This window comes from Zootoca vivipara, chromosome 7, assembly GCF_965207765.1.
Source record: "Zootoca vivipara chromosome 7, rZooViv2.hap1.1, whole genome shotgun sequence".
In the NCBI taxonomy this organism is placed as follows: domain Eukaryota; kingdom Metazoa; phylum Chordata; class Lepidosauria; order Squamata; family Lacertidae; genus Zootoca; species Zootoca vivipara.
Genome location: NC_142590.1, coordinates 53,622,526 through 53,638,616, shown reverse-complemented (window position 1 = coordinate 53,638,616; position 16,091 = coordinate 53,622,526). Strand labels below are relative to the sequence as shown.

The 16,091-nt window shown below is 45.7% G+C and overlaps 1 protein-coding gene across 1 annotated transcript; it reads right to left on the bottom strand.

Annotated features, from left to right (window-relative positions):
* Window positions 1–334: 334 nt before the first annotated feature.
* On the bottom strand, window positions 335–15,805 carry OPTC (opticin). Its single transcript, XM_035123892.3, has 7 exons — window positions 15,518–15,805; window positions 13,349–13,571; window positions 11,744–11,897; window positions 7,644–7,802; window positions 5,245–5,447; window positions 3,742–3,837; window positions 335–3,146 (listed from the first exon to the last, which is right to left on the bottom strand). Exons 2-7 carry the CDS (start codon window positions 13,562–13,564, stop codon window positions 2,976–2,978), a joined length of 999 nt encoding a protein of 332 aa, XP_034979783.3. The 5' UTR covers window positions 13,565–13,571; window positions 15,518–15,805; the 3' UTR covers window positions 335–2,975.
* Window positions 15,806–16,091: the final 286 nt, after the last annotated feature.

Here is a 16,091-nt window from a genome sequence, read left to right as displayed (position 1 = left end):
CGCAAAAACAAATTTACAGGGGGAAGGGGGGGAGTTCTATTGGCCAAGCAGAAATCCTTGCACTGATGGGACCATTTACTTAGTGCTAAAACCAACCCCATGCAGAACTCGTCTGAGGCCCGGGGCAGGAGTCTTGTTAGAATAAAATTATAAACTCAAACAAAAAAGCAGCCAGTCTCTGGTGCCCCCCACCCAGCTTAGCCTTCTGAGGTCCGGGGCAAGTGTACACAATGCCCCCCCCGCTTTGCATGGACCTGGCTACAACCCCCCCCCCCAGGATTTAACCTTTAACTTTCATTAGGTTAACAGAAATCAATCAGAAGTATTTAGAAAATTAATTTTCACTTTAGTTTGTATTTTATTTTAATCAAACGATTGCACACGTATACCATTAATTAGAAGACTCCAGAACATATTAAAACCTCCCATAGCAACGTTGATAACATAATTAAAAACAAGCGAAGAAGCTTTCAGTCTACAAGACACAACAAAAATGGGTAAAAGGAGGCAGAAAAGAAGCAGACTCAGGCACCCATTCTTGAAGTCCTGCAATAATCCAGCTGGAATAGAAACAGTTCAGGGAGAAGAGGAGCCAATGGACCTGGTCACTTTGCCTGACCACAATAGGACCAGATCTTAACTCTCCCTCCACTGTAGCCTGCCACAGCCACACAGTGCATCTGAGCACATGCCAAGTGTTTTCTTCTCATCACGAAGAAATTACGACCTGCTCCATTATCACACATTTAGGGCCGAATTGCATGTTATGTGAACAACATATATGTGCCTTTAAAAGCAGCTGGGGTTTTTTTTAAAGCTGGAGATGGCTTAGAGACAGCTTTAACCTTTTAGGCTTAGGCACATTGTGGTCCTGATCCAGATTGAGTATGTGTTCATGCATGCAACAGTGGTTCAAAAGCTACTAATATTTTCCTCCCACATTAAAATATATGGCAGCAACTACTGGAGAAATAAGGTGGTGTTTGTACAAATTGAATTTTGAAGCATGAATTTTGCCAGGATTACAGTGTTTGAGGGGACCCAGGTGGCGCTGTGCGTTAAACCACAGAGCCCTAGGGCTTGCTGATCAGAAGGTCAGCGGTTCGAATCCCTGTGACGGGGTGAGCTCCCGTTGCTCGGTCCCAGCTCCTGCCAACCTAGCAGTTCGAAAGCACGTCAAAATGCAAGTAGATAAATAGGGACCGCTACAGCGGGAAGGTAAACGGCGTTTCCGTGTGCTGCTCTGGTTCGCCAGAAGTGGCTTTGTCATGCTGGCCACATGACCTGGAAGCTATACGCCGGCTCCCTTGGCCAATAATGCAAGATGAGCGCGCAACCCCAGAGTCGGTCACGACTGGACCTAATGGTCAGGGGTCCCTTTACCTTTACCTTTACAGTGTTTGAAGAGGGAGCCACCTAATGGATCCCATGTGCAATAAGTATTTCTTTAGTTTTGGAATATAATAGTGATAAGGAGGCACCAATGTTTTGGGGGCCCAGGGCACTTTTGGAAACTTGAGAAACTGTTGCGAGCACCACACAAACTCACCCACATCACACAAGCACACACACTTTGCAACTGACTAATCAATGACCCACCACTGCAACCATGCAATCTTCTGATAAGACACAATTCCACACAACCCGCAATCACATCTCTTGCAATCATCCTCCCGCAGCAATCACACACACAGCCCTCAGCCACACAGCCCTGCAACCATGCAACGCAACACAACCATACAATACATGCTCTACTACCACACACCTCATGTAACCACAAAGCTCCTCCTGCTCCCACAGCCACACACACCCTTTTCAGCCATACAACAAGAACTAACAATTACATTAAAAAAAATCATTGCTGCAAAAAAGCTACTTTCGTGTTTAACAGACCCTAATATTTTAATACATTTGCTTTTCAAAAACCAGGATAATTAAAGGATTAAAAAAATATGACTCAAACTCAACAAAACCAGGAAATTAGAAGTCAAGGTCGACACCTTAACAGCTGGCCCCCTCCATCAACCACGATGTGGTGCAATGTTACAAACTGTGCTTCTTACAATTTACCCTTCATGCATCCCCCCTTTTTCTTGGTCCTTCAGGCCCAAATCCAGAAGGGAAGGATGGTGTGCCTGGGACCAGCAAAGATACCACACATTGTCCTGATTCTATAATATCTGAGCCTTAGATGAATTGTCCTGTGCGTTGGTCCAAGCCTGCATGTGGGCATGGAAGCACACCAGCTGCATCTTCCACGAGAGGCCCTGATTTACACAGAAGGCTATGTTATTGTGCAGCACAATTAATATGCACTGGATACTCTGCCAGAATAAAGAGGGTCAAAAGGTCAGGACCCAGAGGGGGCATCTGCAAACGTGCAAAAAGTCCCCAAACTACAATAGCAGCAGGTGGTGGTGTCAGGCTGGGGGAGTTTGCTGGGGGTGGTGGGGAATCAAAAATGGAAGTTCAGCTACAGAGCAACCAAGACTGGACCAGTTGTGAATCTTGAAGAAGATGCTTTAGAATAGGATGCCAAGTCAAAAAGCTGCACAGAGCCATTGCTTCATGGAAGGAAATTGCAAGGTGGAGTCTCAGAAAAGGAACCTCAATTGATCTGTCAATCTTTTCTAGCAAGTATCTTGACAGTTGCACATTAGGATTAAAGGAGAAGGAGAAGAAGATGTACTGAGTGAATGCTTAATTTTTAAAAAATAGCACTAGAGTCATTGATTCTTCTTCCCAGCACTGGCAGATCAAGGATTAATGGTGCTTATGTAGCCCAGCACCAGATATACTCAAGTAAATGAGAAGGACTAAGGTTGAAAAAGGGAGAAAGAGGAGACAGTCCTAGGGAGCAGTCCAGCAGCATCACTATCTGCTTGGCAGTGAAATTAATACCAGGGTCACTTTCTATTGAAATCTGTTCCCCTTAGGCTTACGGTGCCAGCGGAGGTGAGTGCTTGCTGCTCCATTCAGTAGAAGCGGCCTGTGGGCAGGCGAGGAAGGCAGAAATAAGCACTGGCGAAGAGGCTCAGGTTGATGGGGTTGCCGTCCAAGCGGATGTCCTCCAGAGCCCTGCGGATGTGGCTGTAGTCCCTGCTGTCGCAGAACGTGTCTACCTGCATAGTCTGGATGTTGTTGTTCTACGGAAGGAAATTGAGAAGGGAAGATGATCACCAGGTGGGGCTGCTGGAGGAGAGTAGGGGGGTGGGGAATCACCAAGACTCATAGTTCAAGAAGAGGCTCGAAGTTATTAGAGTTTTCCCTTGTTCTGAATTCTGAGACTCCATGGGCAAAGCAGACCAATCATGATAGCTTGGGGGGCATGATAGCTAACTGGAAAGGGTCTTCTTCACCAGTATAGGCCAGGGTGGACTACAACCTGGACTTCAAAACACTTAGGGCCTGATTGAATGCGTCCAGGTCTCTTGTGGAGAATGGCGTTGGTCGTGGAGATTGGCAAGAGACCCCGTTTAGGGTTCAATCGCAATTGCAAGACAGGGAAAGAATATCAGTAGGTACAGATCACATGCAATTAGAGAAATAATGGCAAAGATAATGCATGAGCCCACATTATAACTGCTCCTTGCTTTTTAAAAGTAATCTGAAAGGAAATGAATGGCAAATGACGGAGTCTCTCAGAGGCTTGTGGTTTGGCTGTTGGTGTCCTCTCTCTCTCTCTCTCTCTCTCTCTCTCTCTCTCTCTCTCATTAAAAAAGTTCAGTGTCACTCCTTCACCTGTAGATGCAAAGACCTCAGTCTCTCAGGCAGCGGCATGGGGATGTAGTCCAGATTGTTATCAGACAGATGAAGGAACTCCAGCTTCTTTAGATCCTGAAAGCAGAAAGAATGAGGACCGTCAGCCCTTTGCCTCCTTGCATGTTCAAGTGAGGCGTCCCAGGATTTACAATGGAAATGTGAGTTTTCAAAAGAAGTCATCTTGGCTAGGCCCTAGCAGATTGAAATCCAGGACAAAGCAGCTAAGGGTTTGTCCAGCAGGGGTAAAAATCTAACCCAACCAGAAGCTGGGCCTCCACAGTTGATAGGAGGGACCCAACATATTACATCAAATTGTGGTTCCTCATAAGGATGTCAGAGAATTCCATCCTAAGCAGCCATTGGAGCAGATATTGCTACAGTTTGCATATCTACCTGTTCAGGAGCTGTGTTCAACTGATGGTGGGTGGGTGTGTGGGTGTTCCAATCCTGCTTTCTCTGGCAAACCTCTAAGCACCCAGCCAACCTAATAGGATTTAACCACTGCCCCACCTCTGCCTCAATCAGCAAGTGCAGGTGTGAAATCAATAATAGTGACAATAATTATAACAGAACTCATGGAAAAAAACATAGCAGACAGACAGAAAAATGCTGGGAATGAAATGCAGCAGAAAAGAAACGATGCTGATTTTTATGAATAAACTTTTATGAATAAAATTATGAATAAAATTTTATGAATCCATACAGGTTGGAATCGAAATGACTGCCTTCTTACCTTTAAGCACCCAAGCCAAGATACAAGCTCAACAAACAGATGGCAAAAAGTCTTGGGTGCTCTGGAGCCTGCTAAATGTGGGTTACATAGGATGTAGTACAAATGAACATTGATTTTCTACAGCTTTATATTGTGGTTTTTTGTTTGTTTCCATAAAACATAGACAAAAGGTTAAATGCAGAGAACTCAAGATAATAATAAGGGAGCCCCCATCCCCAGACCTTCCTGAATTCCACTGCTGAGTTCATCACCAATGGTTAATGTCTAAAGCAGGAGCAGCCAAAGTGATGCCCTCCAGATATTGATAGACATCACCCCCAATAATCAGCAATGCTGACTGGGGCTGGTGGGAGTTGGGACAACATCTGGAGGACCCCACGTTGCTTACTCCTGTTCTAAAGCAAATCAAGAAACCACAAGGAGAGGGCTCAAACCTGGTGACGATTCGCCCAAATCCCAGGTAGGGCTGTAGTGACTCAGTGACATGGCAAGCAGCTGCAATCAATGAGGTTGATCAGCCTCTGTAGCTCAGGTCCGTTAAGACAATCACTTTGTACTCTAGATCATGTGAATGCTTCACTCATGTTGTCTGTCCCCACTCCCCACCCCAAAACACTTGTGAAATGATGCAAAACATCCACCTGGAACAACCTTCTCTTACCAATACGGAATGAGAACAAGCCAAAAAGGAACAGCAAATAGTGGAAGGGGTCTTAATCTAGGCCTTGCAGCATTTGAGAGATGTTCACCTTGAAGGCTTCCGGTTGAATGCCTGCACTCTGGATTGCATTAAAGCGGGCGTCCAGCTGCACAATGGAACTGGGCAACTCTGGCAGGGAAGTCAATTTGTTTTCAGGGAGGACAAGCTCTTGCAAGGAAGGCAGCATCCTGAAAGCGTCTTCATCCACCCAGGAAATAAAGTTGCTCGTGAGGTCAATTCGTTTCAATTTTGCTGTGAAAAAAAGAGAGTTTTGAGAGCCAAATCACAGGTGATCACTTGGAAATCAGTTAATGTGCATCACTACCATAGTGTTTCCTATTTTAAATGAGACCACACATCCCTTCCAAGTGAGTGAGAGTAGACTGGGATGCCCTTCCACATTGGTGGTTGATGATAGCCCCTGTGCAAGCCCATTTCTGCATCACCTGCCTGTTCAACCCACCTGTTCAGCCCACCTCCCTCCACTCACAAACTCACTTGTTGCACTGATCTCTGGTGAACTGACAAGGTTAGGGGGAAACTGTCAATTTCACAGATGCCACCAGCGGTTTGGTACTGTTAATTACAATATTATTGTGAACACCAGCACTGGAGTACATATACAGTATGCTATTTGAAGAAAAGAAAAACAGCTAAAGAAACATGCCACTGAAAGACTGCTTCAATGCATGCACAAAATGTAAGATAAAAGCAAATGTGCAGGACACACTCCTCTCTCAACATTTGGGAGCTGCAACTAGAATCTGGGATCTCTTTGGTGCAGAAGTGTAACACAGATTCAGCCCAAAATAGGATCATTTCCTCTTTTTCACATGTTTGGTTGTATTTGTCTTTCTGTAGGTCTTTGATGGGGGTGGACTGAAATATTGAGCCCTCTGGTATTGTAACAGGATTGTATCCAGTGCTGTGCCAACAAGTTTCCACTGGTGCAATGAGGTCTTCTTTTCTTCTCCTCCCCACAAACCTGCTCTATTTCTCCTAAGCTGATTTGGGGGGATAGACAAGGGGCTGGAAAAGGCAGGAGGAGAAGAGGAAGTTCTATTGTACCAGAATTGAATATGACCTCTTCTTCTTCTTCTTTTAAAGAATCAAAATGAACATAGCTGTTCTGACACTGATGTCTCACAAAACAACTTGCTTTCAACGCACAGCCCAGGAACTGCACAAAGATGACAGGCTTTGTGAAGTGAACAAGTTCTCTTCCACCAGTTCCCCCTGGTATTAAGCAGTATGAGATGCTAGCAAAATGCCAGCCTTTTCTGTTGGTATTGGCTCAAAACCTTCAAAGGTGAAAACCATATTCCTCTTTAGGCTTTCCACTGGCTGAGAATAGTGCATTACAAGGTCTCAAATGTATGTGCCTGGCAGAAATTGGTCAGTCTTTCCCATCTCCAGATCCTGGCATATTTATTTGTTAAGGAAAAAATATATATTTTGGGCCACAGTTATTTGGGGCTAATGCTGTGCAACCACAAACACGAGGAAGCCTTTGTGCCTTACATATGCTGACCCCTGGCTGCAGAACAAGCAAAAGTCCTGAGGTTTTCTTTTGCATATACACATAATTTGTGCACTAAAGATCATATATGACAGGAGTCAAATTAACATCAGGCTGTGCAAGAGAGAATAGTTTGGTGCTCCAGATCTTTATTTGTTTTACGCATGGTCGGAACGCAAAATAGTTGCACAGTTGTTAATGGACTTGGGGATCAAAGGGTGAGTTTACCCAAATTCCACCAGGATGGGATGAATGTAACCAGGTTATGTCCAAATGAACAGTGAAACTGGCTTTGTGTGATTGCTTCATCACACACCCAGACTCAACTCACGGTTATCACTGCATTGTGATAGCACATAATGAAGGTGGATATCGTTCCAAGTAGTGCAGCAACTATGTCATGCTCACTGCAACCCAGATTTTGCCCAGATTCATCCCATTCACATTTTCCAGCACACTTTCAGCCTGTTCACACATCCATTTAGCATTTGATAGCCACAGGGAAAGTCTGTAGGAATCTAGCTTATGCTGTGCCAGCTCTATGGGTCTTTCACCACATTGCAGAATTTGTGGTGACGTGCCCAAAACCAAATTCCTTTCCCACTGCTGCTTCCATGCACCCTGTGGTCATGAAAACAGGGCCTGATTGGGTCGGATTCTTGGCTTGCAATCTGGCAAGGACCCAATCTTCTTTCAGTCTGCATTATGAAATAAGAGCCAGTGTGAAAACAGACTCTGGTATTCAGATATCCACTTCCGAGACAAACGTATGGCAAACACATTTCCCATTTCACCCTCAGGAGAGTAGAGAGGAAGAGCAGAGAGTTGCACAGGTGACCTTGCTTGTAACAGACAAGGCTGCCTAGATGGGGTGAAGCAGCTTGCAAGTGTCAGAACTGTAACCAGAAGCCCCAAGGAGCATAGCATACCAAGTCCGGTAAAGTCACTGGCCTGAATCTTGCTGATGTGGTTGAAGCGGGCATAGAAATATGTGGTCTCCAAGGGTAGAGGTGGGATGTGTTCTAGATCAGAGTCATCACAGTACACAGAGGTGCTGATGCACACACAGACCAAACAGGTGGGAAGACCTAGAAACAGGGTAGAGAGTGCTAGTTAATGTGGGCCTGATGCAGTGAAAGAGTTTAGGAATGGGCCTACACAGAGATGGAGAAATTGTTGCTGAACCCAGTAATGATATATGTGGTTGGACAAAGCCACAGAGCTGCTCTCCTAAGACCAGCAATGCTACAGCGTAACCTGGATTACACTGGGATGGGCCAGCGTGGTGGTGTGATCGTGGCTGCACAAACACACCAGCAGAGGAAATTGGGTGCTCCAGCTGGGGTATCCACATCCTGGCCACCCTGCCTCACCCCAGCACTGCCCAGGTAAGCTGAACAACACCATTGCCAAGAGCCTGGCTCTGGAGCTCTGCCTTCCCATTTGGGCTGCTAGTGTTGAGCTACAGTTTCCACCATTCCTAACCATTGGCCATAATGGCAAGGGCTCAGAGGGAGATGGAGTTCAACAACATCTGGAAGGTCACAACTTCCCTATCGCTGCTTTAAGGAATAAGACAAACATTTAATTTTTAGAGGATTGGAGCTAATGGACACATCCATTCTTTAAGTGCTCACATTTTGGTATTACTTTTTAAAAATGCATTTTCCATGTTTCTATTTATACACCATACTTTCCCATTATGCATTGTTTCTGGTATTACTTTTTTAATTGAAATGATGTTGCATTTTACTGTGTTCCTTCATGGGATAGAAGGAATTGCCATTCTCATTTTGCTATCAGATGAGAGGACGACCAAACAGCAGGCTGAGTTTTTGTGATGTCCTGATATGGAAAATGTGGGGTGTCAGTGCTAAATTCTTTTAAAAGGCAAAAAAGAGGAACAAATGAGTCAATTCCAATTAAAGAGACAAATCACAAACCGCTAGTCCAAATAGCTGCTTAGCAATGAATCAGCCTAGGCCAAGTCCAATACAAAGGGTGCACACATTGCCTTATTAACCTTATGGTGTTACCCCAGGAATTTTGTTTGGCCTTTCATATTCAGAGAAACCCAACTGATAGGAAATGGGAGTTATTTTTGCACTGAGAAATCATTGCTGCTGCTACGTCTGGAGCCAACAGCCCATTGCAGAGTCAAAGTGACAAGATTCCAGGCACCAATTAAAACTGCTTGAGTATTTAAAATAAATAAAGCCTTCTATTCAGAGGACTAAACAGACTCCAGATCTATTAGTGGAGGAGTTCAAAGCAGAAAGCCAACAATTTTGTTCAGCCTACTACTTAATTTGTCCCAGTTCAGAGTGGCAGAAAATGAATAAAGATATTTATCCCTCGCTACAGGATTTTAATTGTCACTAATCTAATTGCTACTCTGTCCGATTGTCGCTGCGTCACTGCTCATTAAAGTGTTGGTGCTTTGCTGGCGTTTTTGTTTGTTTCTGAGCTGCTCCTTTATCAAGCTTCTCTCCTGTCTCAAACAAGGAGCCCAAGCTTGCTTGCTTTTTGAATGTACAAGCAGAGCAAATTTTGCTTTCTTTCCATCTGTTAGATGGATGAGCATAGGGCAGAGAGGAGATGAGGTGAAAAAAAAATCAGGTGCCTCTTTTAAATGTTCAACAGTGTGTGTTTGTTTATCAAAAGGAACGGGAGCTGCTTTTCCCATCAATTAAAATACTCAAAACTGGCATGCAGTTTGAAAAAAACAACATAAGGACAACAAAGGAATACAAAAATAAACCAGGCAAGATATAAAAGCTGGCAGCTGAGATAAATACAACACTAGCAGCACCATTCCCTTAAAAAAAAACACAACAGCAGGCTTTACTTGAAGAGAATTTTTTTGTTTTATGGTGGAAGAAGGATGCTTATCACCATCATATATTATTCATTAAATTGGTATAGCACCCTTCATCTGAAGATCACAGGGAGGTTCACAACAGAAAAATACAAAATGAGAACACAAAATACACAATAAAACAAAAACTAACCAATAGTCCCACAAACACATTTAAAAAGCCATAGTGTCAGGGCGTGTGGTGGTTACTCACGAGTAACGACACCAGGCTTCAAACTGTCTTTTGGCAGTCTTTGGTGCAAACTATTTACAGTGCAGAGCTACAGAAAACACATCCATCTAGTCACATGCAGAATCTGGGAGTGCCCCCCTCCTGCTCCTCCCCCAGCATAGGAACTTAGGCACCCCCCCCGGGCACCGCCTCCCCTCCTTGCACTTGACCCCTCTGGGTGGGTGGAAGTAGCGCCTCCCTTTCAGAGCCCTCCTGGCCAAGGTGGTGCAAGGGCTCTAAGCTAGCATCCCTGACCCCTCTCCCCTCCGGGCTGACCATTTCCCTTTCCTCCTTATTGGATGTGTCGCTGCTTCCTGGGCTGGAAGAGGTACTGCTGGAGAGGAGGGGCCGGGGAACCCTGTAACTCGATCTGGCATCCTCCTCTCCCCCCCCCCGCCCCTTTGGGAGCCCCCTGACACATAGAATATTAATCAGCCAAAGATTTGGTTATAGAGAAAAGTTTTCTCCTAGTACCCACAGTTATGTAATGAAGGCACCAGGTGAGCCTCATTGGGGAGACCATTTCACAAACGGGGAGCCACCACAGAAAAGATCCATTCTTATGTCCATTTGTGTGCCTCCTCCAGACCTCTCATGCCCTGTCATTTGATAGGGTGCCCACTTGCCCTCCTTCTTGACATGGAATGCTCTCTATTGGAGTCTCCAGGTCCAATACAAAGAGCATAAGAAGGGAGAGCAGGGACCTTGAAGTTCCCAACAGCTGTTAGGCAAGCAAGCAAGCAAGCAAGCACATAGGCGTCCTGACTGTGACAAAGGTGACCTATGTCCTGGCCAGGCCTGCCCCCAATCTTGTTTTTGTACAATCTTGTTTGTCCTCAGTAACCAAAATTATATTATCAACATATACAAGCAGAAAAGTTGTTTTCCTTCATTTGCAAGGAATTGTACAAAACAAAGTGACACTAATAAAGAAAAGTTCCAGGCAACAGAAAGCAAACTAAAAATGCTTTTGCAGTTCATCAGAACTATCCAGCTATATCAAGTTATAATAGAACTGGTGCTATTAACAGTAATCCTTCTAGCTGGTTAATTGGTTCAGCAACTTCCATGCACATGACGTGTGATGCTAATTATTTCCCCCAAGAGTTAAATGATAACTAATCAGAGGCAGCTACAGTTGCAAATGGCAACAAAATATATGTGAAAGGAAGGGGAGCACATTTGCTCAAGTGTGTTGCAGGTAGAAATACTGTTTGTAATGAAGTGAGAGCAATAGTTTACTTGCTCAAATTAACAAATAAGAAAGTTTCGAGAATTTAAATTCTAGATTATAATTGATTACTTAATTGAGATGGGGATTGTAACAAAAACACTGGGGCCTAATTTGAATAGTAGAGTGCCTGGTATCTGGTGGGCAGACCAAAGCACTCATCAGGAGAGCTATGAGATTCAGGTGAGGGTCAGATGCCTTGTCAATCCCAGCAGGTAAATAACAGGAAGACCTGGCCTGCCCAGGCCTCAAAAGGTTTACAAAGTTCAGTTATTGCAAAAGTTTTTCAGTGTTAATTTTATGCATTTTTTAAAAAATCACCATGGTATTTAACAATAATAATAAAGGAGAAATTGTGAATCGCAGAATTTTAAATACTGGTACCCGTCATCATCCTTGGCTTCACCCAGTTTTGTTTATACTGTAACACTCTTCCATTTTCTTCTAGTTGTGAGGGTGGGGGTGGGGAGGGGCCTCACAAATGGCCTATCTTCATCTAAATCCGACCCTGTGAGGAACCCATCCTGTATGGATATGAAGAAACACACAGCTGCTTCACATTCCTCAAGAGACCCCAGCAGTACAACTGGGGCAATATTTCACCAGCTGCTTCACACTGAAATTTCCTGTGCAGCATATGCCACCCTTATCCTTAGTTTTTGTTTCATGCAGAAAGACTAATGGTTCTGAGTCCCGGTGTTTTACTCACCCTGATCTGTTATGGACCCAAACAGGCCTGGTCCCGGAGGCCTGGCAGCTGTGGATGTTGGTGGGCTCTTTTGTGGAATTTCCGTTGCCCCAGTTGTTGTGCTCAGAGGCCCCGCCAAACTCTTGGTAGGAGGAGGCAGGGTGCCAACCTCAATCTGAAAGTAAAGCAAGGGCCTTGTGATTGCATTAGTTATGATGCTCAGAGTCCATTTTACAGAGGGGGAAACCGAGTCATATGTAGGGCAGACGTTTCCAGGTTGGTCTTCATACATACTGTTGTTTTTCTTCTGCACACAAACACTTCAGGTGTCCCTTGCTGGGGTAATGTTACATAAACTAATGTTCCCAGCAACTGAAAGGAAATGTATCCCTTCTTGTGGATATTGCAGTTCACCATATTAGAGGCCAGTTGATTTTCGCAATACATTTCTTTATGTATGGATGCAGGGGTCTTGATCTGGATCAGGACCCTGGTAGCATTGGGTAGGCAGAGAGGGAGGCTTTAATGATTTGCCACCTGCTGCAGTTCTGACCAAGATTTGTGTCTGCTACTTGCATTGGGAAGAAAAGCTCTCGTTTGTATGACTGGACATTTTTCTTCCAATGCAAATAGCAGTTGTTGTTGTTTTTTGGGGGGGGATCCAGACTAAGGTTGCACTGGTGGACAAAGGGTTAAAACCTCCTACCTGCATATACGGGGGCCTCAATCTGGATTGAGTACCTTTTTATATGAAAAAATTGAATCATTCAATTAATTGCAGAAACAGCATCTCATTTAGTTTGGTTTTGAGGGCTAAATCATAAGTTACATTAAAATGTTGCTCTAACTAGTAAATGTAGGTGGTTATGAGAGGGGGAGAGGGGGACAGATCCAGAACAGAACAGAACAGTGGCATGTGGAGAATTTGAGATCTTAACCCTCCTCTCCTGCAGTCTCCGAATCCCCCTCTTGTCTGCAATTGGAGGGAATCTCCCTTTGGTGTCATTTTTGTTGGAGCCATGGCAGGGGAGGAGAAGGTCCCCCTCCCAGCACACTATGGTCCTGATCTGGATCTCCCCACTCCTATTGCAGTGGCATGAAGTTGCTCTTTAATACTTCAGTCTCCTTTAGCATATTTATGGCTGCCTATGAGCTGCCCCGACAATAGCGTTGGTGAAGGGTTTATAGAGAGTATAATGTATTGCACCTTACAATGTAAGTGTGGGAGAAGGAAACCATTTCTGACTGGGTAGACAGTGGAAGAGATGTGCACAGCTAATTGAAATTGCTGCCAACAGTTGAGCTCCTGGGGTAAGGTGGTAAAACCTGAGAAGCTGATGCCTCTGCACAGGGTGACGATGTCTACATATAAGTGTGGACACACTGCACACCCAGAATTGTGATTTGGCCCAAGGGTAATCCAAATTTTGCAAGTGGAATAGACCAGTTTGCATGCATACACTATATGCACAACCATCTGGCAAGAGTTAGTGGGTTGTTAGAAAGGCAGAGTATGAATATTGGGGACAGCTAAATTATTGGGAGGCACTTAAAGCTGCGATTCTGAGCAGGACAAACAATCTGCTGAATAACAGATCTCACATTTCAGTGGCAATTCTATAGTACCTTTGATGCCAGGTCCCCGTAATCGTAGTTCTCTTCATAGTTACTAAGATCGATGACCTCTCCATAGTTGTCCAGGTTGAGGTCATAGTTGCCTAAATCCAGGCTGTCGTAAGTGGCAGATCTGTGCTTCTCCCTCTTCTTTCCATCTTCCTTCAGTGGAACAGCCAGAGCCAGAGCCAGGGCGGATATTATGCCCACCAAGGCTACAGTCTGCATTCTGTGCCTAAGTGTCAGGTGGGGAGCAACAAGAGCAGGAGCACCGTAAGAAAGCCAGCACGAAGCGAGTACCATTCCTTGTTCCGACACAGACTCTTTGCCATGCCCTTTGGCATGTTGTTCTACCTGGGCATTAATTTTGCATCCATAAAATGAAAATGATCTTGCCTTACTGAGTATGTTGTAAGAGACTCCAGTAGGATGGTGATGGGCAGAACCTTTCAAAACCTGACATCAGAGCATGGTCTAGAACAGGGGTGTCAAACTCAAATTCATCGGGGGCCGCATCAGCAGTTTGGTCACCCTCAAAGGGCCGGTTGTATCTGTAGGACTATGTGTCCACTCTTTATTATCATAAATTATTGTCACTGCATTCAATTATTACTGTTTTTTTGTAATAATGTAAGTAATAACTAGCTCTGAAAGCAGAAACATAGTCAGAATAATGGCAAGTAGATATTCAAATATACAATTATTATCGGGGCGCTCCACGCAGCGCTGCTCCGGCCGCCTTTCTACCCCCCCGGCCCCAGCTGTTTGTCGGCGCTTTGTCGGCGCGGCACTTCAGCAGCAAGGTCCCGCTGCTGGGTCCTGCTGGCTGGGGCGCTCGGCGGGCCACCTGACGAGGTCTGACGGGCCGGATTTGGCCCCCGGGCCTTGTGTTTGACACCCGTGGTCTAGAACCTGCTCTCAGTGCAGGGGTGTCAAACTCAAATTCATCGGGGGCCGCATCAGCAGTTTGGTCACCCTCAAAGGGCCGGTTGTATCTGTAGGACTATGTGTCCACTCTTTATTATCATAAATTATTGTCACTGCATTCAATTATTACTGTTTTTTTGTAATAATGTAAGTAATAACTAGCTCTGAAAGCAGAAACATAGTCAGAATAATGGCAAGTAGATATTCAAATATACAATTATTATCGGGGCGCTCCACGCAGCGCTGCTCCGGCCGCCTTTCTACCCCCCCGGCCCCAGCTGTTTGTCGGCGCTTTGTCGGCGCGGCACTTCAGCAGCAAGGTCCCGCTGCTGGGTCCTGCTGGCTGGGGCGCTCGGCGGGCCACCTGACGAGGTCTGGCGGGCCGGATTTGGCCCCCGGGCCTTGTGTTTGACACCCGTGGTGTAGAGGAAAGAAAGGAGCTGGCTTTTGAACGTAAACTGGATGCTTTCCTTCCACCACTGAGAAAACACCACCAAGACCCTGGTTCCCCATGAATCCAGAATTCAGGTTTGCAGTGAAACCCTCACACTGGATTCCCCTTACAGACTCCCTTTTCGGGAATGGAGGGTGTCAGGGGATTGTTGTGGCTACTCTCGGGTAAAGACGCTCCAGTCTGCTCTGTCTTTAAGAGCTTTACTGTGCATACTATTCACAGTGCAGAGACATCAGAAAACATACCTAGTCTGATTCAGAACCCAGCAATGGTGCTTGTCTGCTTTTGCGCCAGCATAATAGTCTGGGAACCCCAAAATGCCGCCCCCTTGCCCTACGTCTGGGTGCATGACCCAACGTGGGCGCCGGAAGGGGCTGCGTTCCTTCTCCTGTCCTTTGGCTGGAGTGTTGCTGAGGCTCCAACATCTCGCTGCGCTGTCCTTCCTCCTCTGGCCAGCTGGGTTGGTGCCGGGGCTCTGATATGTCTTGGAGCCCCCTCTCCATTCCGCTCCATTCCTCATTCCCTCCTCCTGACCCGCTGCTTGTGCTGTCACTGGGCGAAGTGCTGGTCAGGATGACTGGGGGAGGGTCCCTGTAGGGAGTCCCCCTGACAGAGGGCAAAGTTAACTGGGTGACCTTGGGCTAGTTGCTGCCTCTCAGCCTAACCTCCCTCAGGGCTGTTGTGGGGATAAAATGGAGAGTGAGGGAGCCACGTACACCGCACTGAGCTCCTTGGAGAAAAATATGGAGATACGTAATAAAATAAAATAAGATAAAGAAATAAAACCATGGGTCATTCACCTGATCTAGTAGTAGGCTCTTCTTACATTGGCTGAGGGCAGACTGAGGTTGGTTTGCCCTTCTGGAGCAGCCTCCACTGTCTGCAGCAGAGCCAGATCCTAAGGAGCCTTGACATTGTTTTCTGCTCACAAGGCCTTTCTTCCTAGCACCACACTTCCAACTCTGCCTTCTCAGTAATCTGGCTGCTGCTTTTTCCTGCTCCAACTCCTCATCAAAGCCTCCACTTTAGCTCCTTATTACTATACCTTCCAGTGCTTTCAGAGACCGCCTGACCTTGCCCTGCGGCACTTTCAAAAGGAGCTCCACTACAAGTTTCATAAAGAGCTTGCAGGCGGCGGGGAGTGGGGGGGGGGGGACGACAAGCAGTGGAGGTTCACAGCGCCAGGGAACAAATGGCTGAAGCTTCCAGCCCTGAAGGGATTATTAATCTCCTTCCCCTTTCAGTCATTTTCATGCCTGACTGCTTTGCCGTGCAGGAGAGGCCCAGAGCAACTTCACCTCTTACTCACAAGCCAGATTTGACTGCAACAGAAAAGGACGTTCAGACCCAGGGTGGCAAAGCTTCAGAAATGGG

Excerpts from the sequence above, each read along its gene's own strand:
- OPTC (XM_035123892.3), bottom strand. The coding sequence starts at position 13,564 with ATGCAGACTGTAGCCTTGGTGGGCATAATATCCGCCCTGGCTCTGGCT. Across the intron at positions 3,838-5,244 it reads TTCAACCGGAAGCCTTCAAG|GATCTAAAGAAGCTGGAGTT; the intron begins GTGAACATCTCT and ends TTCTGCTTTCAG. Across the intron at positions 3,147-3,741 it reads TGAGGTCTTTGCATCTACAG|AACAACAACATCCAGACTAT; the intron begins GTGAAGGAGTGA and ends TTCCTTCCGTAG.